This window comes from Meriones unguiculatus, chromosome 11, assembly GCF_030254825.1.
Source record: "Meriones unguiculatus strain TT.TT164.6M chromosome 11, Bangor_MerUng_6.1, whole genome shotgun sequence".
Lineage (NCBI taxonomy): Eukaryota > Metazoa > Chordata > Mammalia > Rodentia > Muridae > Meriones > Meriones unguiculatus.
Genome location: NC_083359.1, coordinates 86,476,394 through 86,500,727, shown reverse-complemented (window position 1 = coordinate 86,500,727; position 24,334 = coordinate 86,476,394). Strand labels below are relative to the sequence as shown.

General features: G+C 43.3%; 1 protein-coding gene across 1 annotated transcript in view; it reads right to left on the bottom strand.

Annotated features, from left to right (window-relative positions):
* Nucleotides 1-14,387, bottom strand: part of Adcy10 (adenylate cyclase 10) — a 67,914-nt gene extending 53,527 nt beyond the window's left edge. Inside the window, exons 1-10 of the mRNA XM_021658265.2 lie at nucleotides 14,005-14,387; nucleotides 13,274-13,378; nucleotides 11,571-11,609; nucleotides 11,226-11,369; nucleotides 8,700-8,905; nucleotides 6,368-6,464; nucleotides 4,234-4,322; nucleotides 2,085-2,276; nucleotides 974-1,092; nucleotides 596-672 (exon numbers count right to left, since the gene is read on the bottom strand). Of these exons, the coding sequence (XP_021513940.2) occupies nucleotides 596-672; nucleotides 974-1,092; nucleotides 2,085-2,276; nucleotides 4,234-4,322; nucleotides 6,368-6,464; nucleotides 8,700-8,905; nucleotides 11,226-11,369; nucleotides 11,571-11,609; nucleotides 13,274-13,378; nucleotides 14,005-14,158 (1,222 nt within the window). The 5' untranslated portion in view covers nucleotides 14,159-14,387. The remainder of the gene's footprint in view (nucleotides 1-595; nucleotides 673-973; nucleotides 1,093-2,084; nucleotides 2,277-4,233; nucleotides 4,323-6,367; nucleotides 6,465-8,699; nucleotides 8,906-11,225; nucleotides 11,370-11,570; nucleotides 11,610-13,273; nucleotides 13,379-14,004) is intronic.
* Between the last annotated feature and the right edge of the window lie 9,947 nt (nucleotides 14,388-24,334).

Here is a 24,334-nt window from a genome sequence, read left to right as displayed (position 1 = left end):
TTATAAAATCTAACAGGTGTCTATGTCTTGTTGATTATGAGAGCAGGTTAAATAATAACACCATAACAATTATAGAGCTAATAACAAACATTATATAGACCGACAGCATTTATTTATCATTTATTTACTATAACAGCAAGTAAGATCTCTGAGTCTGAGGCCACTCTGGTCTACAGAATGAGTTTTAGGACCGCCAGGGCTACACAGACAAACCCTGTCTCTAAACAACAATAAATTTATTTGTTTTATTATTTTGTATGTATGAGTGTTTTGCCTGCATGTATGTATGATGTCCTCAGAATTGGGCATCAGATCCACTGGGATTGAAGTTACATATGGTTGTGATCCACCTTGTGGGTGCTGGGAAAGTCCCCTCATACTGCTTATACTCACCCATGGCACCAGAAACACACACACACACAAACACACACACACACACACACACACACACACACACACTGCAGGCATGGCACTGTCAGTGGGCAAAGCAACATGGAAAGACTCTAAGGGCTGAGCCCTTATCTCACTTTTTTTAATCCCTCTCACAAATCTGTGTTTGTTGACAGTGGAGCGAAACTAGGTCGGCTCTACCCACCTGTGTACTCATGCCTCACAGTGTGTCCAACAATCCCACAGAAGACGATGCCGCTGGCAACGCCGATGGAGACGGTACTGACACCATAAGGAGAGAGAGATAACAATGATGAGTACTTACAAAAAAGACGAGGAGCAGAGACGTGGTGAGGGTGGAAAATGGGATAGGAAGGGGCGGGGAGGCTGTTTCAAATAAATAACTCAATTTTTTTTACACTCAGTATAGGACAGTTTTACATAGCTGAGAGCTGGGAAGGGAAGATTTGAGGCACTGAACCAAGTTATTCATTCTCTTCTTTCCAGTCTCCTCTACCCCAGCCCTCTCTGTTCCTTTAAGACCTCCAACGAACTGTTAGATGAGACCAGGGTTGACGCTCACCGGATTTTGTGGACCTGAGAGCAGAAGTCAAATATATCCACCGCACTTTCCAAGGCGTGCGTGATCTCATCAGGTGCCTTTTCCCCAGGGAAACCGAAGACACAGAGGAAGGAGCACCCCTGTGGGTGAGAGTCAGCAAACACAGCCTCAGTCTGCACCAGCCAGAAAGCCTAAGCAGCAAGTGCCACAGCAATTTTCCCTTTCTGAATCAGGCTTCACCCCGGTGTCCTCAGCATCTGTCCTGTGCCTGGGTAACTTCTAGGGCACCATCTCAGTGCAGCGCCTGTCCTTGTGAAGAACTTATCTTTCCTCCAGAGAGAGCTCCTGCTGAGCTGTGTGTGTGTGTGTGTGTGAGAGAGAGAGAGAGAGAGAGAGAGAGAGAGAGAGAGAGTATATGTGTGTGTTTGCCTAGAGGGATGACTCGTTTCTTAGAGGACCTAGGTTCAGTTCTTGGCACCTCGTAATAGCTCTTACTCATTTATAACTCCAGTTCCTCTTCTAACCTCTCTGGCACCAAGCATGCATGTTAGACACAGATACACATGCAGAACAAGTACTCATGTATATAAAACAACAATCATTTTTTTCTTAAAAAAAAAAAAAAAAAGAAAAATGGCTCAGTGAGTAAAGGCAGACCCAAATGGTAGAGGGAAAGAAGTGACTTCTGAAAGTTGTGTCCTGACCTCCACATGCATGCCTTGGCACACATGCACCCAAACACATATACTCATAAAAATAAAACATGATTGAAAAATTTGTAAAGTCAGGCATCACGCCACACACCTTTAGTCCCAGCCCTTAAGGGGGCCGAGGCAGGCAGATCTGATTCCAGGCCAGCCTGGTCTACAGAGTAAGTTCCAAAACAGAGTTGCATGGCGAGACCCTGTCTCAAACAACAATAATAAAGAGTAATCGCAAGGGTTAAATTACTTAATCTAGGTAAAGTGTTGAGAACACCACCTGTCACATTGGCCGTGTATAAGCTGTTACAAAGACTGGTATCCTACGATAAATATCCCACCCTCTATTCTCTCTACCTCACCAATGTCCTTGGCTGAAAGTGCTAATCTTGCATTATTGGTAGGGTTCCCATTCTGTAGCTCATACTTACCTTATCAAACATGAAGACCTTATTGATCTGGCCTCGGAAGACCTTCAAGACAGAAGTGATGTGCACACAGGCAGCTTGGATGGCCGAGCCTATGACTTCTGCTTTGTCTTGTTCTTTAAACATCAAGTTCACAAACACGATGGTCACGGGCCGGAGCTCAGATAAGTAGCCCCGAAGCTGCTTGTCATCAATCTGCAAGGCAGAGGGCGGCTTTCTGCCGTGTGTGCACTAGGCAGCAGACTCTTTCCACACCACCCTAACACGTGCCCAAAGTCACGGCTGGAAGGAAAGCCTCTTGAGACTCAGAGACACCTGAAGCTATCACGGTGTGAGATCCACAGAACTGCGGGACGATGGAAGCCTCTTCTGTCAGTTGCTTTGGTAACTTAAGACACACACCCCGCTCTACAGCAGACAATGGGATAAGCCTTTTCTCCCCCTAAAAAGTATCAACTCAGACATATCCTAGCCAGTTGTATTCCAGTTTTGTCAGAGGGTCAGGGTAGAGGTGCTGCTCAGCCCAGAATGGATCTGGTCAACACTAGTTTGCAATGCATTTGCAGTAAGGCAAACTGTGTCTTCTAAGTGAACCTTGAGGGAGAATCCATGCTCTGACACCTTACGCACATGCATTCTTGGGCATGCTTGAAATCAGAGGCGTTATGAGAAGAGACCCGTGCAGTAATGGTGTTACAACTTAATCTGTCAATCAAATTAGAGAACTGCCCATATTACAGCCCTTCGCAGTCACACTCCTCTTCCTTTTGAACCCTGTAAAAGGAAGGCCCAAACAACAGGCAGAGCCCTTGTGCTCTCTGTGACTCCCGTGGCCTGCTGATGTCATGCCCTGGATTCTGCTCCACGCTTTCACTTTACCCTGAAACAAGCTTCCCCGCTACCTTGCAGATCTGTGTGTGCTTGTTTCCAGGCCTTGAGCAAGATGCCAAGAGCCTGCAAACGCCTGGCCAGCCGCTGACCGCTGGTAACACGCATTTCTTGCTACCACACTGTGTGCACTGATAATGCCTCCTTTAACTGCAACCCTCCTTCTCCTCTTCCATCTTTCCCTCCTCTTTCTCCTCCATTCTTTTTCTTTCTCCCTATGATCGTACAGTGCTAGAGATGGCACTCAGAGGCTTAAAACACAGGCTAGACAAATGCTCTACCATTGAGCCACACATCTCCCCTAATTTTCTGTCTCTTTCTCTCTCTATCTTGGTAGAGTGTGTTTCAAGACAGGGCTTCTCTGTGTAACAGACACACTTTGTAGACCAGGCTTGCTGGCCTCAAACTCACAAGAGATCCACCTGCCTGTGCCTCCTGAGTGCTAGGATTAAAAGCATGTGCCACCACCACCTGGCTCACCTCCCCTAATTTTTAACACCCTGGTTTGGATAATAAAGTTTGAAGTCACGTCTACATAGTGAATGTGGGAGATGAAATTCCCAGAAAAGAAATGCCTCAGTTAAAGAGTCTGCAAGGGTGATTAACTGACTGGTAGAACTTCAGGATTGGAGAGCTGGACTGCCACAGACCCAGAACTTGTGCCCTCTGCAGACCCCTAAGTAGTCACCCACTGTCTGCCTCTTGAGTTCCGGCTAACATCTTGTCAATTATCCCAGATGAAACCCTCGGGATGTGTTAATGTAAGAGGTCTCATAGCTCCTAGCTCCCCTAAAACTAAGGACAATATCAGAAACCGTGAGAACCATGGCACAGATTTCCCCACTCTGCTATCACCCACCTACCTGATATTCCCAGCAATATACTTGAAAAGTGTCTTGACTTACGACTGTCTTTTGTTCTATGCCCATGAAAATAAGATGTTGGAACATGTTATTTGGGGCAACCTAAATAAAAAAAATTTTGTTGTCTTTTTGTTTTGTTTTGTTTTTTGAGACAGAGTTTCTCTGTGTAGCCTTGGCTGGCCTCGAACTCACAGAGACCTGCCTGCCTCTGCCTCCCTAGTGCTGGGATTAAAGGCGTGCGCTGCGCCACCACTTGGCCCCCCCGCTTTTTTTGTTTTTTGCTTTTTTTAATTTAGAAACATTCTACTAGCTTCTGTGTTTTGTTTACTGTTTTGTCTTTCTTACTGTCGAGGACAGATTCCTGCCACCTCAAAATTGAACACATTGGGTTATGAAAATACCTGCTTCAAAATGATTTCCATCACATACTTTTGTAGGGACAGCTCGAGTTCAGGGTCAGACTCCAGCCTGCACGCAAGCCTTAGGAAGTCTAAGAGGGCAGAAGGAGAGGGCAGGCTCAGCAATGCTAGCAACAGGAGTCTTCTTGCTCCCACTCCCCGGGGCAGTGCCCTTTACGGTTTCCCGGGAGACCCCGGACACCGATGGCCAAAGGGGGCCAAGGAAGATGCTCAGAAGGCTTCTTACAGGGTGTGGACTTCTCCAGATTTGGTTGTACGCGGCTCAGTGCCAGATTTTAATGAAGCGCTTTGTAACCTGGGAAGATTCTTGCGGATTTGCTCTTGAATTTTGCACTGCAGGCGGTGCCGTACCACACTCATGTGGAAGCTCCGTGTGAATTGAATCATTTGGTGAGGACTGAACCCAGATGGCTAGAGCAGTCAAGGATAGCACTCTGACGTCCCCAACGTGTAAGGAAGGGGAAGCAAACTAGCAAAACGGCCGTGAAGATAGGTGATTTGGGGGATTAAAAGCAAAACTAAAAGAAATATTGTTAGAGCCCCCAGGAAAACAGAGCATAATATATATCCACGGGATGATTAATTCAAGTCAAGTGTGGCACTCGTGCCTGTAGCCCTAGCACTAGGGAAGAGGCAGGAAGACTGCTAAGGCCTGAGCCTCAGAGTTCAAGGTCAACCTGGGCAACATAACAAGAACCCACTCCCAAAACAAAACAAAGCAAAACTGAAACAACAACAATAACAAAAGCCACACTGGAAGGTGAGATACCACTTCCCATTCTCCACAACAGTAATTCTAAGTACCTAGCTATCTTCCTGCCCTGGCCACCAATTCCCACTTACAATCTTCCAAACACCAGCAAGGCATGCTACACACCATCTCTGACTCCTGCTTGTCCTTAAACTTCTGGTAAGTTTCTATGTATCTATTTGTGTTATACGTTTATCGGTTCTTGCATCATCTCATTTACACACTCACTAACAGATTTGCACTGCATATGCCTTGGTATAGGTTTTGGAAGTGGAGGCAAGAACCAGCAGTTCAATATCATAGTGGACTTGAGGCTAGAAGAGAATGTCTCAGAAAACAAAACAATAAGGAAACCCAAGAATATCTGGGCCTGGCATGTAGCCCAGTGGCAAAGCACTTGCTTAGCACACACAAAGCCCTAGGTTTGATCCTTTACACATCTGGGTAGGGGAATTAGGGGAATTAATTTAAAGTTAACCACCTGCACAAGGGTGGGGTTGAAAGTATATGGCTCAGGGGTGAGGTGACTGCCTAGCAGAATACAAGGCCCTGAGCAAAACACTGTAAAGAAACTAACTAAACTAAAACTTCCAAACAACAATAAAATCCAAAGCCAGCCACTTAAGGTCAACATCTCCGATGAAGCCTAGGAAAAGATCACCCAGACTCTAGTTAATGGTGTAGCTAGTAGATTTGATACTTTCTCAGATGGGGGAAGAAGGTAGAAATTGGAAGTCAGAGAAATGAGACAAGTTTAGCACAAGAAGCCGAGGCAGGAGGATTCCTTTGAGGAAGTTTGAAAATAGCCTAGGCAACATAAACAAACAAACAAAAAACTATTTCTTAAAATTAAAAATGGAGCTGGGCCTCTAATTCCAATATCTGAGAGGCAGAGCCAGGAGGGTCAAGAGTTCAAGACCAGCTTACAGTATGTAATGAGGCCTGCGCCCCCCCCAAAAAAAAATTAAAGATAAATTTAAAATAAAAGCCTGAAGAGTAAGCAACCACATACCCCCCAGGCATATACAATATATATTTATTGGCAAATAAAATGAGATTCAAGAACAGACAAACAAATGACACAAATAGATACACAGAGACTTATGAGGCATTTGAGAGTAAATTTGAGTCAAAGATGCTCTGTGTTTTGTCTCCTTAGGGTCGGGAAAAAGGTGGATAGGAATCCGTGTCTGGGAGAGGAAGATGGGAACCTACTGAGCATTGCTCTTCTGGAAAATGAAAGCCTGTCTCCTTCAGGTCAAGGTCAAGGGCCAGCGCTCTGCTAAGGTATGCGTCACCTGTCCAGAACCGCTGATATTGTCACAGGTCCCTACTGACCGCTACGGAGGCCAAGGGTCTACTTACTTTTGTGGTCGCCAGAAGGATAGTAATCCATGAAAGTCATACACTTTGTGAAAAACTCATCGAAGTTAAAGGTGGGGGGTGGCTTTAGGAAGCTAACCTGGAGAAAACAAACAGTGAACTTCATCATTCTGAGGGTTGTGTGACATTGGGATTATCATTTCACAGCAGAAAGTAATGCTTTTGAATGTCTAGCACAAGACACACATGTAGGACACACGGCATATTGAAGGGTATTCCGATTTTGTTTTGTTTGATCCAGGGTCATAACATATGCCCTTGAACTTCCAGACATCCTTATGTCTTGGCCTCTCAAGTGCTGGAATTGCAGGTATGAGCTGCTAAGCCTCACTCTGTTATTATTACTATTACTACTGTTAGGAGGAGTATTTTTTCAGTACAGGGGATTGTTTCTTTTTCTTTTCTTTTCTTTTTTTTTTTTTTTTTTTTTTTTTGAGACAAGATCTTACTATGAAGTTCTGGATGACCTAGAATTCAGTATAAAGACCAGGCATGCCTGGAATTCACAAAGATCCACTTATCTCTGCTTGCTACCATCTTTTCAGGCCCGGTGAGGACACATCGCCAGGCCCAACACAGGCGATGGCACCCAGGGCCTTGTTCTCCACCACTGAGCTATATCCACAGCCCTGTTTGTTTGTTTGCTTGCTGTTGGTTGAGATACGGTCTTGCTGACTAGCTCAGGCTAGCCTCAGATTTGTAAGGCTAGGCTTCCAAGTGCTAGGATTGTAGGTATATGTCGCCATGTCTGGTCATCAGTTAATAAACTGTACTTTGAACTGGGGCAGGTTGCCGTGGCCAGCAGTGCAGGCCTGTGATCCCAGCTACCTGGGATGCTGAAGTAGGAGAATCAAAAACTCTAAGGATTTCCCATTCTATGAAATTTAAGGACAACCTGGGCTACTAAGTTTTGCCTCAAAGTGAAAATATAAAAAAAAAAAAAAGGCCTGGGGTTGTAAATCAATGAGGTAAGGTGCTTGCCTAGCATGTGTTTGTGGTTCTGTCCTTTAGTACTGACCCCCCCCTCCAAAAAAAAAATTCTGTTGAAAATTTAAAGGCAAAAATAAATAAATAATGTTAAAGGCTCAGAGACATAGCTCAGACTGAACATATGCTTAGCCCCTAAGTCCTACGTTCAACTTTTAGCTCAAAAGAAAAGAAGAAAGCCAGATGCAATGCGGCACACCTGTAATCCCAGCGCTCAAGGAGGCAGAGGCAGGTGGATTGCTTGAGTTCCAGGCCAGCCTGGTCTACAAAGCAAGTCCAGGACAGCCAAGGCTACACAAAGAAATCCTGTCTCAAAAATAAAATAAAATAAACAAAAATTTAGTTTTTCCCCCAATTACTTTTTAAGACTTTAAGGGTCAGTATATACGGGTCAGTATATACAAGGGACCACTCATTCATATTTTTGTACCCTGAGGGTATTTGTTCTTCTTAATCTCTTTCTGAACATTTTAATTTAAGTAAAATCTGAGAAAGCCATAATCCCTTCTCTTCTGACTTCCCCCTTTCTTTCTTCTCTCCTTCCCTCCCTCTTCTCCTTCTTTCCTCTATCTCTTCTTTTTTTTCTTTTTCCCTTTCCTTTTCTTTCTGCAGTAGATACAGAATTGGAGGTTATTAACAATGATGTTCAGAAGAGAGAGAGACAGGGACGGAGGGAGGGAGGAGGGAGAGAGGGGTCTTAGAGAAAGGACAGTACACACCTGAAACGAAACGTGGGAGCAGGTTTCTCAGGAGAGAGTCTCACCCCACTTCTTTCTTATAAGTGTTAAAAAGGAAGAGTGTTAATGCCTAAAAGGTCTCAGGAAAACTTCGAACCCTATGAAAAGATACACTGAGACCCCACACTGGTTTTCCTGTCTGCCAAAATGCAGGAATTTAGAGTAACCCAGGAGAGGGCACCAGGCAAAACCAGATGGGGATATACCGGGCAAGAGCTGACAGGCCACCAGGGTTAGGAGGCTGTTGGGTAGAGAAAACAAGCATTCCCGGGCCACACACTGAAATCCCAGCAGTCGGGAAGTCAGGGCAGGAGGATTAGTGTTTAAGGTCACTTTTAGCTATTTAATGAGTTCAAGGTCAGTGAGGTCCCTGTCTCAACAAACAAACAAACAAACAAATGAGGATCAGACATTCCAACTCCCAACTGTCCTTAGGTCACCTCACAGCTTCCTTTAGCCTCAGTGGGGCGGTGGGCGGGCATTTCCTTCATGGGCGCTGCAGCCCTGGCTCCTCCCACTGGACGTGTCCTAAGGCTAACCCGGACTCAGCCTGCTGGCACACCCTGGCAGTACCCACGCTGCACTTTCACCTTAACCGCTCTCTGATCCGGTATCCTCTCAATCTCAATCATGTTTCGGTCACAGAGCTGCCAGCAGTTTGGTGACAGAATGACATCGTTCATCTGGGCCATGTTCTGTGCCAGGCGCACGTCATCCACCGCCTGGCCAATCACCAGAAAATAGTTGCGTGTTTCGTCCCCGAAGACCAACATGGTGATGTGGCCGGCGGCCAGTCCTGCAGAAGGCAAACAATGAGTTTGTGCAACAAGTTCTGGGTGATTGCCCAGAAGCACTGGATCTTGGAAAACTCAGAATCTTGATGTGACTATACAGCCTGTAAGCAAAATCCAATTTTTAAGATTTTACATAGGAGCTGGGTATGGTGACTGTACACCTGTGATCCCAGCACTCTGGGAGGCACAAGCAGGTGGATCTCTGTGAGTTTGAGGCCAGCCTGGTCTACAAAGCGAGTCCAGGACAGTCAAGGCTACACAGAGAAATCCTGTCTCGAAAAGCAAAACAACAACAAAAAAGATTTTACATAGAAATCAGAGAATGCCTCTTCCAGGTTCCAGATGTTCCAAATGTCCCTTCTTTCAAAGCTAGAGAGCACAACTCCTAATTCTCACCTTTTGGTGAAACTTTTTTTGGGGGGGTTGGAGTGGGGTGGGAGATGTTTTGAGGCAGGGTTCCTCTCTGTGGTCCTGGCTAGCCTGGAACTCAAAGATCTGCCTGCATCTGCCTTTCTAGTGCTGGGATTAAAGGCTTGAGCCGCCTCTACCAGCTTGTCCACACTCTTCTTAAAGCATTCTGCCAATCTCCAAAATTATTTAACCTTTTCTTCAATTTACACTTAAGGGAAACAGAAAAACAATGTCGATAATTCTGTTTGGGGAAATTTTTTAATTTTATCACACATTGAGGCTTCAACTGAAAACAAATCTTAGGTCTAATTTCAGGCCATACCTAAAAGGGTGAAAGAAACAGGTTTTTGAAAGCCAGAAGGCTGATGCCAGCAATGGCTTCTCTAATTGTTTTCTGCCTTTTTGAGGCAGCATCTCTCACTATATAGACAACGCTGTCTTTGAGCTCACAGAGCTCTTCCTGCCTCCTGAGGGAAGGATTAAAGGCGTGCACTCCCATGTCTGACTTCCTCTAATTACTTTTAAATTGAGAAATGAAGGTTTTGGTAACTGAATACTTTATACATGCTATAAAATATGGCATGCATGTGAAAATTTTATATATATATATATATAGACATATGCACACTGCATTTGACAGAGTGCTCTTAAATTACTGTAATTAACGTAATCAAAGTTTGTTTTTCATCTTTGCTCTTTGTGCTGATTCTGTTTGTGGCTATAGCCTTAGGTGGGTCTCGAACTCTCACCAATCCTCCCGCCTCACTTCCCAGTGCACCCCCACAGGTAGCACACGCTGCTCATTTGTTGACTCTGACTTCCCTGGTAGTATATATGGTTTGTTTTCCATCCCAAATACACTACTGCTTAGACATACTAGAGGGAAATATAAAAGATGCTAAAACACACCTCTCCTCTAGCCCCTCACAAGACACACGAGTGCCGGGGTTACTGTCGTTCTTTTTTTTGTTTTGTTTTGTTTTGTTTTGTTTGTTTGTTTTGTTTTGGGGACAGAGTTTCATGTAAGCCCACATTAACCTCTGACTCAATATGTAGTAGAGGCTGACCTTGAACTCCTTATCCTTCTGCTCTTGCTTCCCAAGTGCTGGGATTATAGACATGTGCCACCGTGCAGCATTTGTGTTATTAGCATTCTAAGAAGTATGCTACGTTAGCCTCTCTGAGTGAACCTGGAAAATCTGTTGTGGGCTATCTACCAGAGAAGATTGCTGGGACAGTCTTTATTAGCCACCCAGAAATTACATTGGGTGCACTGGGTAAGGAGCTCAGCAAATTGTACATCGTAGATTGGCCACATCCCTGGTGATCTTACATGATTCATTTACCTTCCAGCCTCCACTTTCTGAGTGCTGGGATTATATGCATTGTCACCAGACCTGGTTTACACGGTTCTTGAGATCCAGGGCATCCTGTTCGCCAGGCAAGCACTCTACTAACTGCGTTATATCTCCAAGCCCAAAAGGATTTATTCCTTGAGACAGGGTTTCCTATGTAGCCTAGGCTGGCCTCAAACTCACAATAGTTTCCCGTGTGTCTTGAGTGATGAGCCTATAGACATGTGCCATCATATCTAGTCAACTTCACTTTTACAATAGCCTACTATATAGATACCATGATCATCTCAAATTCCCTTTTACAGTTAGTGGGTGAGCAAAAATTTGCATTCTGGTCAGCCCGACTTTAAAGGACGATGGTAGGGCCAAGCCAGAATCTTCTAGGAGTGAGAAACCAGATCCCAACTGCTGTAGCATCTGTTCTTTCCCAAATCTTTTGTTTCTTTTTTGTTATGTCACCCAGGCTGGCCTCAAACTCTCAGCTATCCTCCTGCCTCAGTCTCCTAGGGGTAGGGATTACAAGCATATGCCACCATGGCCAGCCTCAGACGCTTACCTATCTTGACTCGGATATCCATGCCTTCTTCCACCTCCTTGGCCTCAAACAAGCCATGGATCTCCAGGCTGCACTTAATGACCACCGTGATGATGTTTTTCAGTTGCTTTCTCTCCACCTTCCACAGGGCCAGCAGTGCATCACCTTTAAGAGAGACACTCTGGGGGATTGGTCCTACCCCATAGGTCAGTGCTGCGGTTTGCATGAACATTACATACGCTTGTGCGGCCTCAAACATTTCTCAACCCGTTCCCCGACCATGCCTCCCTGAGGTTCCTTCTTTGTAACAGGGCAGGTTCCTCGGTTCTTCCTTTCACCCTTTCCCATTTCAGTCAGATTCTGTACCTGCAAATTTTAGGATATCTCCTCCAAAAATCAGCACTTCTGAAAAAAAGAATAAGAAGAGAGAAAAAAAGAGAAAAATTAAGTTAAACTGATTCTTTAACGAGCATTATTCATTAAAATAGAAGGAGGCTTGGGAGCATGGTTGTACATGCCTGTCTTCCTAGCACTTGGGAAGCTGTTGTAGAAGGATCACTGTGAGTTCAAGGCCAGATTGTTGGGCTATAGAGCTAAATCTTAGACCCTGACTCAGAGAGAGAGAGTAGAAATGGGGTATTGAGAATAACAATTTAGAGAATACATGTCTATCAAACATGACATCTCGTGACTTCTAAGAAGGCCTGCCTCCTCAGCTGCAGTACAGCGAGCCTCACAACCGAACCATGTTTGTGCACTAGGAAAACAAACCAAACAAGAATCAGGAAACAAGAAGGAACAGTGCCCAGAAGGACCTCACGATCCTTGCCCTCTTCCCAGTGTATAAGGAGGCTCTCTGTAGGCCAGCTGTTAAGGGAGCATAGGTTGGTGGATGAGTGGACAAGAGGTGGATCTCTGAGTTCAGAGCCAGCCTGGTCTACAGAGTGAGTTCCAGGACAGCCAGGGCTACACAGAGAAACCCTGTCTCTAAAAACAAGCCCCTGGCTGCTTTCCCAGAGGGCTGGGTTTGATTCCCAGCACCCACACGACAGCTCACAGCTCTCTGTAACTCCAACTCCAGTTCCAGGGACTCTGACACCTTCTTTTGGCCTCCGGGGGAACCAGGCATGCATGTTGTGCGCCGATAGAGATGCGGGCACAACACCCATACACAAAATAAAATAAAAACAAATAATTTTAAAAGAACATCATCCGAGGTATTGAGGCTTGTTCTTATGATCTTAGTATTGGGAAGCTGAGGCAAGAGGATTGATTGCTTGGAATTCAAGGTCATAGCTATGTAAGTGTCAGGTCAGTCTGGGTTATAGACTCTGGCTTTTAACACAAAACATCCTTTCTGTCATGCAGTGTTCTTAGTAAGACTTGATCATATTCCCTTAGTTGTATTATAGCATATTAAAAGTACTTATGACTTTCCTGGTTTGCTTTTTCTTGCTGTGATAAATACCATGACCAATAAGACTGCAAGAGGAGAGAGTTTGTTTTAGATTATATCTATCAGTCCACCATAAAGGGAATTCAGAGTATGAGTTCAAGCAGGAACATGGAGGCAGGAATTGAAAAAGAGACCAGAGAGGAGTGCTGCTTATTGGCTTGCTCCTATGACTCAACCAGATTGCTTTTTTGATATGACCCAGGACCACCTGCCCTGGGGTAGCACCACCCACAGTGTTCTGGGAACTCCCACATCAATTCTTAATCAAGAAGATTCCCCCACAGACTTGCCAACAGGCCAACCTGATGGAGGCATTTTCTCAATGTTCCTCTTCCCAGATGACTTTAGCTTGTGTCAAGTTGACAAAAACCAACCAACCAACCAACCAACCAACCCTCCAACCAACCAACCAACCAACCAAACCTCCAACCAACCAACCAACCAACCAAACCTCCAACCAACCAACCAAACCTCCAACCAACCAACCAACCACTAACCAGAAGAAGGACATATCTATTTCCTGGAGAATACGAAGAATGATAGGTAATGGTACAGACGCCAGCAGAGCAGCAATCTGAAAACCTCTCCGGCAAAGCCCCACCGGAACACTTACTCTCCACTATCGCACTTATATAGTAGTTGAGGATCTCTACCAGCTGCTCAGCCCCTCGGTTCATGTACATGGCTGTGCTGAACTTCTCAGTCATCGCAGTAAAACCTGTAAGAAACGGCCATTGGTTTCCTAGGAGTCATGCAGAACTAGCAGAGGGCTTCACTGGCCTGCAGGGGGAGCCACTAAAAGGGGCAGAATGTCACATGACCTTAGTGGATGGCCAGGCATTAGCCACGCAGCACTTAGTAGGCAAGGGGTCAAGAAAAGCCATCTATTCCTTCTGGGTTCTTAGTATATACAGGGATAACAGCATCGCATCGGATGCTGTTGGTTTGTCCCGTGGTTGAGAGGCCACATGTCTTTCAAATTCTTCAGAAGAAACAGTCTTAGTATCAGGGTGTAAAGACAAGCAGATCATCTCTTGAATTTGTCAGTTTGTCGGGGATGTGTGTGGGACTTGGAGGACCAGGCTATGAAGTTGGGGCAGGGACACTGGAGCCAGATGGTGCACTTAAAGACATGCCTGTGACTGAAAGCTGGGAGAAGGGAAGATGAGAGACATCTGGGGTCAGGGGTCTCTTTCCTGTGTGCACAGTAAGATTAATTGCTGTGCTGCTGTAATGGCCTAGGGGTTTGAAAATGGCGTCCCCACTGCCACCATAACCAGCATGTGACTTCTGAGATGAGCCTGCTGCTCACCTACATTAAGGAAGCGTCCCCTTTGCACTTGCCTGAAATATCAACAAACATCAGAACTCCATCAAAATATTTTACTGACGGCCGCTCTGGAGAGAAGTCTCCGTAGACAATGAGGTCTGGTAAGTGAGCTGCTATTCTGACGATGGCCCGGTCTTGGTCTTCTAATTCTTCTCTTGGAGCACTCATGTTCAAGGACAGGAATCAGGATTTTTCAGCTCAAGGACAAGTGGTCAGGACTTTTTAGTGCCAGGAAGACTTTCTCAAGTAGGTCTTCTAGAAACAAAAGTTGGGCATGGAAGAAATCTGACCTATGTTCTCTATCTCTTTTTCTCCAGTGGATTTGTTCCACCTTACGGATGGCTTTACGTAAAGGACAAGAGTCGTGGCAATGCTAGAGTTGGCAACATCAACCACTTTCTTCTCTTTTTCTTTCCTTCTTTCTTTGTTTTTTTTTTTTTTGTTGTTTTTTTTGTTTTTTTTTTTTTTTTTAGACAGTGGAGATAGGATCTCACTATATAGTCCCCACTGGCCTGCTATGAAAACCAGGCTGGCCTCTAACTCATGGAGCTATGCTTGCCTCTGCCTATAGGATCACCTTTCTATATAGAAGGAAAAGCACTACAGACTGGACTTCCAACCCAACCCTGAACAGCTACAAAAATGAACACACTGTGGAGGGCAGCAATGAACCTATCCATTTCCTTAAAAGGATAAACCCCAGTGGGGTGTGGGGTTAGTAGCCATATTCAATCTAGCCAGATTCCATTTCCTTTTGTTTCTTTGTCCTGCGTCCTCTTTTTAAAAATTATTATTTATATAGTGTTCTGCCTGCATGTGTACCTGCATGCCAAAAGAAGGCAACAGATCTCACTATAGATGGTTATTAGGTCACCATGTAGTTGCTGGGAATTGAGCTCAGGATCTTTAGAAGAACAGCTAGTGCTCTTAATCTCTGAGCCATCTCTCCAGCCCCCTTCATCCTCTTTTCACCTGTTATCTTTTGTCCTTTATAAAAAATAATTACAGATTTTTTTTGGGGGGGGAACATGCTTACATGTGGGCATCAGGTTATTATCTATCGGCAAGAGATTAAGTAAATTAAGTAAATGTTAAATGGAGAGTGAGAAAACTCAGAAGGATGTAGGAGGCACACAAGTGACAGTTGGAAGGCTGAAAAGGGTTTAAGTTGTGAGAGGATATGTTGACATTTCCTTTTGCTGCCACTTGGCTCTAAGAAAATTAGCATTGACTAAACCTTCCTTTAGTGTGATCATCGAGTGCTCAAACTCAAGTGAGGTTAAAAAACATGCTCCAGCCGAGTGTTTTGGGCTATGCCTGCAATCACAGAACATGGAGCAGCGGGTTGACTAAAGCAGGAGGATCCCGGCCAGCCTGGGCTACAGAGTGAGAGCCTTTCTCAAAAACAAAAACAAACAAACAAAAAAAAAACACAGAGCCTCTATCTTCAGCAGGCATTCCCTGTGAACTCGCCTGCCAGACAGAGCAGGGACGCAGGTAGGCTAACTTCAAATCTTCACCTCTCTCTCTTCTCCAAATTCAACACCCCCAGTCCTACCCCAGGTTCCTGACTAGAGCAGGCCACCTGCTTCAAACTCCCTTTCCTCTCTGGCACCATCTCTGGTGGATCACCCTGATGATCTTTTTCTCTAACCTTCCTTCCCTCAACTCATCCCCCTTCTCCCAGTCCCCATCTCCCAGGAACAGGCAGGCAAAGCCTGCCAGAGAAGCAAGTAGGCCAGTGAAGCAGGTAGCCAAACTACAGATCTTCACATTCCCTTCTTTCCTCCAAATCCAGTCCCCTAGTCTCATCATCCCCACCTGCTATGGCCTCTTCTCACTCTTTGCCCCATTCCCAGAAGACTAAGCAGATCCTGGGGGGGACATCCTGTTTTCCTTTCTCCAGTGGAATCCCCTCATCTGTCCCTCCTAGCCCATTCCTATTTCTAAATTACAACTCCCAATACCTAGAAACACATTGTACCAGGAACCTCCAGTGGCAACACCTAACAAGATCCCAGAAGTATTCCCTACCAGGCAACACACAGCCACTACACCCTCCTAAGAACCAGAGAGGACAACAGGAAACCAAAGAACAAGACACCTACACTACAAAGACAAGATCAGATATCAGCACCTAGAACTACAATCCAGATGCCTAGACACCAGCGTAAAACCACAGTCAAGAGGAGCCAGGACTATATGTACCTACCAGATCTCAGCAACCATATTACAGTAGGCCCTGAGAAATGCAGTATAGCTGAAGAACCAAGGACCATAAAGTAAAGTTTGTGATATGACAGAGGTTCTTAAAGAGGAAATGAATAAATCCACTGAAGAAATCTATGAACACACAAACAAACACACAGTAGAAGAAAATAAATCAAACCGTCAAGAACTGAAAGTGGAAATATATGCAATAAAGAAAACTATACTGAGGATCTTAGGGAGGATGCTTAATTCTCATTCATAAGTGCAAACAGAATAGACACTGGAAGCCGTTGAAGAGAGGGAACAGGATGGGAGTCTACCATAAATGTCCTCTGAAAGACTCCACCCATCAGGGGATTGAAGCAGATGCTAAGACTCATAGCCAAACTTTGGGCAGAGTGCAGGAAGTCATAGGAAAGAGTGGAAGAATAGAAGGACTCAGAGCAGACAGGAGGTCTACAAGAACACCAACAAAGCCAACAAATCTGGGCCCATGGGAGCCTGAGGAGACTAATGCACCAAGGACCATGCATGAAGAGAACCTAGACCCCCTTGGCTCAGTCTTCATGTGGGTTCTCTAGTAAGGGGACAGGGACTGTCTCTGACATGAACTCTGTTGCCTGCTCTTTGATCACCCCCCTTTGGGAGCAGGGCATTGCTAGGCTACAGATAGGAAGAACATGCAATCAGTCCTAATGAGACTTGATAGGCTGGGGTCAGATGGTGTTGTGCCTGATTCGGGAGACCCCAAAAAACCTCCAGGAGTCGAGTCCATTACAAAACAAATGAGGATCTTTTTATTACAAGATAGAGCTTGGGCTCACACCCTCACCAATGCAGCGGTTGAGAATAGAGAGCCCCGAGCTCAGGGTAGGTGGACGATTTAAAGGTTCCAGTCTGTCCCAGCGCATCCAAAGCAGGGGAATTCCAGCCTGGCAAGCGTCTATTAGTTGAAACACAAAAGGGATGTTGCATTTTAAACCAATTTGCTATACCATTAATGGTTTGGCTTCCCTTGTTTGTCTGTCCTAGGGGAGAGGGGCAATCTGGGCTTGTTTCCTAGCAACTGTATCTCTAATGGGTAGGAAAGAATTCAGTAAGGCTGGTTCCTCCCAGCAGGTGGCTAGACATGTCTCCACCTCTCTGGCCTTTGTTCAGGCCTGTGCTTTAAACTTTAATCCAATACCCCCAAAAACTAATTTTTAGTTCTTTGGTCTCTCACTCCCCTCTTCCTATGATCACTTGAAGACCTAATCATGGGTCTTCCAGATATGACCCTGGTGTCCTCTAGATTTATCTTCCATACTGGGATCTGAGTACCATTAACTGTATCGCTCCCAAGCATTCCTTCATGAAAGCCCTCAAGTGATTTAAAATAGAAGCTCCAAAGGTAAAAATCAAAATGAGTAGGGGGGTCCCATCAGGGTGGATATAAGGGCAGTAAGCCAAGGAGAAGTATTATACCAGGATTTAAAACATCCTCTGGAATCTAGTGTCTCCCCAGGCTTTTTGTTATTTTTGCTAAGAATTTCCTAATCATTCCTGAGTGGTTTACATGAAAACAGCATTTCTCTCTAAGGGCTGCACATAAACCACACTGCTGTAAAAACAACAGATCCAAGCATCTTCTGTTTTGCAACACTACTTCTGCCAGGGAATCAACATTCTTTTCTAAATGGGTGATTGAGTTTTCAAGGCATGGACTGTCTTTACCAATCTCTGCCTTTAAGCTGTTATAAATCTGGCTTTGTACATCCATTGCCGCAATACCAGTTCCTACTCCAGGTAAGCAGGTCCCCAAGATAATAGCTAATATCAGGGAACTACTTTTGACTAAGCATTTCAGCCTGTTAGGAGGACAAAGGGCATTGAATCTCTCTCTTCTGTAATTTCTTCAGGCTGACATTGGGGCAGTGATATTGGGGACTCAGGAAAGCTGAAAGGCTAGTCAAAAGCTAGGCAATGGGGCACTATCTAATTAGTGAACCAGCTGAAGAGACAGGAGGGCATCACATTGGCTGGACTGGTTTACTTCAACTTTCAACAAGTCCAGATTTCAGCTTGCAGTCCATAGCTGATCCCTGAATAGAGTCTGTCAGCCAGGAGAAAATCTGCTGAGACAAATTCAGACTAGAGACAGAAGTAAATGGGGAAAGTGAGGAGTCTCAAGACCAAGGGGAAAACTCATGTGGGGTCTGTTTGAGCTAGGCCAGATCCAGGTCTTATGATTTTTGGTTTCCTGAAACTCATAAATTTTAGGAGTGGAGTCACAAAGGACACCCATAATTTTAAAAGTCAAAACCAAATTTATCAGTGCAAACAATTCAATCTCTAAAATCAATACCAATTTAAAATGAGACCTGTCTTCTCAGTCTAAAAGGAGATAGGATGATAAGCAGAATTCATTACGACTAAGAAGTTCTGTAATTTTTTTCCTTTGCCCTGACCCACACCAAGTGGCAGTTTCAGGATGGTGGAGTCATATCACATGACAGGCCGCATGGGTTGCTATTTAAAAACATCTGTGTTTCTATAGATGTTACAAACACACACTCATACACACACACATATATATATATATATGTTTTAAAAAAAGAGTTTGAATTTAACCTTTAAACATCTCCAATAACTGTTAATCTATAACCAAGACATATAGAGCATATTAACCATTTATGATCAGTCAGAAATATACATGTAATGGCCATACATACATTTAAACAGACAGATAAAACTTTTCTTTCTCCATCCAGCTGTAATGTCAAGACTTTGTCCTATCAGCCTGGGCAAGCTCGTGTAGCCCGCTCTACTCTTGGCTGTTCTACCTGTCCTGCCCCATGCTCCCACCAGTGACCAGAACTGCCCCAGCTTGTAGCTGGGAGCATGGGGCAGGCAAAGTCACAATGGTGCACAGATGGTTGGTCACTGGCCCACTGAGACCATCATAAGCAAACAAAAACATAAAAGAACAACACAAGAAAACAATGTACTGGTACAATGTGTGCAAAGAGAACAGAAGAAGGAGGAGGAGAAGAAGAAGAAGAAGAAGAAGAAGAAGAAGAAGAAGAAGAAGAAGAAGGGAGAGGAGGAGGAGGAGGAAGGGGAGGAGGAGCCAACATTCAGAACAGTGGCCTTTTTCTTGATGCGCCCTCTATTCCTGTTCCTTTAAGGGTGGCCTGCCCCAAAATCAGGTTCCACCCAACTACACCAGAGCTTGGATATGGCAGCCTGTTGTTCCGCCAGATCAGAGACCAGAAAGCAGTGGCACAGGTGCCAAGCCTGGGGCTCTGCATATTGTAGCCATCCCCTGGCGCCTCCTCACCTCTGTCACCAGCTAGGGGCTTAGAAGGAGTCTGCCCCAGGTTATATGTCTTCTGAGTCCCAGTGATTTAAAGATCCCAGTCCCTCCCAGCTTGCCCAAAGCAGGGGCGTTCCAGCCTGGCAAGCTTCTATTGGTTGAAGCACAAAAGGGATGTTGCATTTTAAACTGATTGACTATAGGAAAGCCCCCCAAACCATTAGTGGTCTGGCTTCCTTTGTTTGGCTGTCCTAGGGAGGCAGGGTGATGTAGGCTGGTTTCCTAGCAACTGTATCTCTAGTGGGCAGGAAAATAATGCAGTAAGGCTGGTTCCTCCCAGGAGGTGGCTGGACATGTCTCCACCTGTCTGGCCTTTGTTTAGGCTTGTGCTTTAAACTTTAATCCAATACCCAAAAAATTAATTTTTAGTTTTTGGTCTCTCATTGGTGGGGAGGAGGGATCCCTCTTTCTGAGAAATAGGGAAGAGGAATAGGGGAAAAAGGGAGGGAGGGTGGGACTGAGAGGAGATAAGGGAGGGGGCTATAATCAGGATGTAAAGTGAATAAATTATAAAAAAAAATAAAGTTAAAGTAAAAAAAAAAAAAAAAGAAAACCAAAACTGAGGTGAATCTGGAAATAAAAAACTTGAACAGGAACCTCAGAAGCAAGCCTCACCAACAGAATACCAGAATGCAATAAATGAAAGAAAGGATCTCATATTCTGAAGAGAAGATAGAAAAAAAAAATGAATGCCTCAGTCAAGAAAATGTTAAATCTAAAAAACTCTAGGCACAAAACAGCTAGGAGATCTGGGACACTGTGAAAAGACCAAATCTTTGAATAATTGGAATAGAGGAAGGAAAAACACCCAGGTCAAGGCACTGAAAATAATTTCAATCATAGAAGAAAAATTTTCTAGCCTAAAGAAGGAGATACCTGTTAAGGTCCAAGAAGCATACAAGACACCAAATAGACTGGACCAGGAGAGAAATTCCACTTGGTGTATAAAAATCAAAATGCTACATGACAGAACAAAGAATGAATATTAAAAGCTGAAAGGGAAAATGACCAAGTAACATATAAACACACAAATCTATTAATAATAGATTACGCTGACTTTTTGATGGAGACTCTAAAAGCAAGAAAGGCCTGGACAGATATGCTGTAATAGCTAAGAAATACCATATGCCAGTCCAGATTATACTCAGAAAAATTTTCAATCACCATAGATGGAGAAAGAAAGACTTGCTATGATAAAAATCAAATTTAAGTAGGATCTATCTACAAATCTAGCCTTATGGAAGGCACTAGAAGAAAATTTTCAACCTGAAGAAGTTAACCTAATCACATCCAGGAAAAGACAAGGAATAAATAATCTCAGATCAGCAAATCAAAAGAGGGGAAACACACACACACACACACACACACACAAATAGCACAAGAACAAAATAACAAGAATTAACAAATACTGCTCATTGGCATCTGCCCACACCAATAGTCTCAATTCCTTGATAAAAAGACACAGACTAACAGAATAGATGTGCAAACAAGATCCATCCTTTTGTGCATTCCAGAAACACACTTTCACATCAAGGATGGATCAAGGTAAAAGGATGGAAAAAGATATTCCAAGCAAATGTACCTAAGAAGCAAGGTGATGTAGCCATTTCAGTATCTGATAAAATAGACTTCCAACCAAAACTATCAGGAGAAATAGAGAAGAGTGATATTCATCAAAGAGAACATTACAATTCTTTATATTTGTGCCCTAAATATAAGGGCACCAAAGTTTGTTAAAGAAACAATACAATAGCTTAAACAACATATTAACTCTCAAAAAGTGATAATGGGAGACTTCAGTGCCCCACTCTTGCAAATAGACAGGTATCCAGACAAAGCCTAAGCAGAAAAGCTCTGGAGCTTATTGATGTCCTAAACCAAATGAACCTAACAGATATCTACAGCACACTTAATCCAAACACAAAAGAAAATACCTTGTTCTCAGCACTTGATTGAACTTTCTCAAAAATGGACCCCATCCTAGGACACAAAGCAAATCTCAACAGATACAAGAAAATTGAAATAACATCCTGCATTCTATCTGACCACCACGGATTAAAGCTGAATAGCAACAACAATAGGAACATCAGAAAGCTTACAACCTTATGGAAACTGAACAATTCACTATGATACTAAAAATAGATCAAGATAGAAACTAAGAAAAAGAAATTTAAACTGTCTAGAATTGAATGAAAGCACAATGTACTCAAACCTCTGGGTCAGGGTGACGGCAGTTCTGAGAGGGCAAGGTCAGACCACTAAGTGTCTATGTATAGAAACTGGAGAGATCTCACACTAGTAACTTAATAGCACACTTGGAAGTTCTAGAACAAAAAGGAGTGCACAGAAAGAAATAACCAAACCCAGGGCTTACCTCAATAAAATAGAAACAAACAAACAATGCAAAGAATCAATACAACAAAGAGTTGGTTCTTCAAGAAAAATCAGTAAGTTTGGTAAACCCTTAGTCAAATTAATCAAGACACAGACAGAAGATCCAAATTACCAAAATTAGAGATAAAAGGGGGGGGGGAAATAACTACAGACACTGAGGAAATACAGAAACTCACAAAGACATACTTTAAAAACCGGTATTCCACCAAAATAGAAAATCTAAAAGAAATGGATACTTTTCTCAGTATATATCAACTACCAAAGTTAAATCAAGATCATATAACCAATTTAAACAGATCTATAATCCCTAGTGAGATAGAACCAATAATCAAAAGTCTACCAAAAACAAAAACAAAACCAACGAAATAAACAAAAAGCACAGAATTCTACCAGACTTTAAAAGAAAAGTACTCCTCAAATTATTCCCCCCAAAGATAAAGAGTTACCCTGATACCTATACAATATAAAGACTCAACAAAGAACGAGAATTACAGAGCAAATTCCCTTATGAATATAGATGCAAAAATTCTCAATAAGATACTTGCAAACTGAATCCAAGAACACATCAAAATGATCATCCACCATAATCAAGTAGGTCTCATCCCAGAGATTCAGGGATGGTTCAACATACATAAATTGATAAATGTAATCCATCATATAAACAACCTGAAAGACAAAAAACAACATATTACCTAATGAGATGCAGAAAAGGCATTTGACAAAATCCAACACTCCTTCATGATAAAAGTCCTGGAGAGATTAGGGATAGTTGAGACATATAAAGGCAGTTTACATAAAGCACATAGCCAACATCAACTTAAATGAAGAGCATCAAAGCAATTCCACTAAAATCAGTAATAAGACAAGACTGTCCACTCTCTCCATAGGTATTCAGTATAGTATTCAGTATAGTATTCAAAGTATTAGCTACAGCAAAAAGACAAGTGAAGGAGATCAAGGGGATACAAATTGGAAAGGAAGTAGTCAAAGTATCTTTATTAGCAGATGACATGATAGTATATGTAAGAGACCCTAACAATTCACCAGGAAACTCCTATAGCTGATAAATATTTTCAGCAAAGTAGCAGGATACAACATTAACTCACAAAAATTAGTAGCTCTCCTATATACAATGGAAAACGGACTGAGAAAGAAATCAGGGGAAACAACATCCTTCATAAAAGCCTCAAAAAATATATAAAATATTTTAGGGTAACACTAATCAAGCAAGGGAAAGACTTGTATGGTAAAAATGTTAAAGCACCGAAGAAAGAAAATGAAGATATCAGAAAATGGAAAGATCTCCCATTGTTGTTATAAAGAAAGTAAATCTCTACTTTTTGATTTTACCAATGAAGACTCAGGAGCCAGAGGCTGAGGTGAAAACCTGCTAGCTCAGAGAGGCAGAGAAAGCACACAGCTGACCTTCAGACTCAGGTCATGACCCGACAAAAAAAAGCCAAATGCCTGCTAGCTCAGCTGATGGCTCGGAGGAAAAGGCGTGCCTGCTCACCCAACAGGATATCTAAAGCAATCCTGAATAATAAAAGAACTGTGGGAGGTATTACCATCTCCAAACTCAAATTGTACTCCAGAGTAATAGTAATAAAAATGGCATGGTATTGGCATAAAAACAGACAAATCAGTAAAATAGGACTGAAGACCCAGATATAAATCCACACACCTATGAATACCTGTTTTGTTTTGTTTTGTTTTTCAAATAAAGGAACCAGAAACATACACTAGAAAACAAAACAAACAAACAAAAACCAAAAGGTACTGGTCAAACTGGATGTTGGCATGTAGAAGCATGCAAATAGATCTATACTTAACATCCTGCACAAAACTCAAGCCCAAATTGATCAAAGACTCAGCATAAGAGCAAATATACTGACTCTGATAGAAACTGGGGAATAGCCTTGAACTCACTGGCACGGGAAAAGACTTTTTGACACAGAATAAACAGTAAATAAGAGCTCATGAAACTGAAAAGCTTCCGCGTGGCAGAGGACACCATTATTTGGGCAAAGTGGCAGCCTTCAGAATGGGAAAAGATTTTTACCAATTACACATCCAGTAAAGGGTTACTATTCAAAATATATAAAAAACTCAAAACAAAACAAAACTGGATATCAAGCAAACAAATAACAACCTATTTTAAAAATGGGGTACAGATCTAAATTGAGAATTCTCAAATGAGGAAACTCAAATGGCTGAGAAGCACTTAAAGAAATGCTCAAACACCCTCAGTCATCAGGGAAATTAAAATCAAAGCTATGTTGAGATTTCATCTCACACCAGTCAGAAGAGCCAAGATCAACAAAACAAATGACAGACCGAGCTAGTGAGGAGGCGGAGACAGGGGCACTCATCCACTGCTGGTG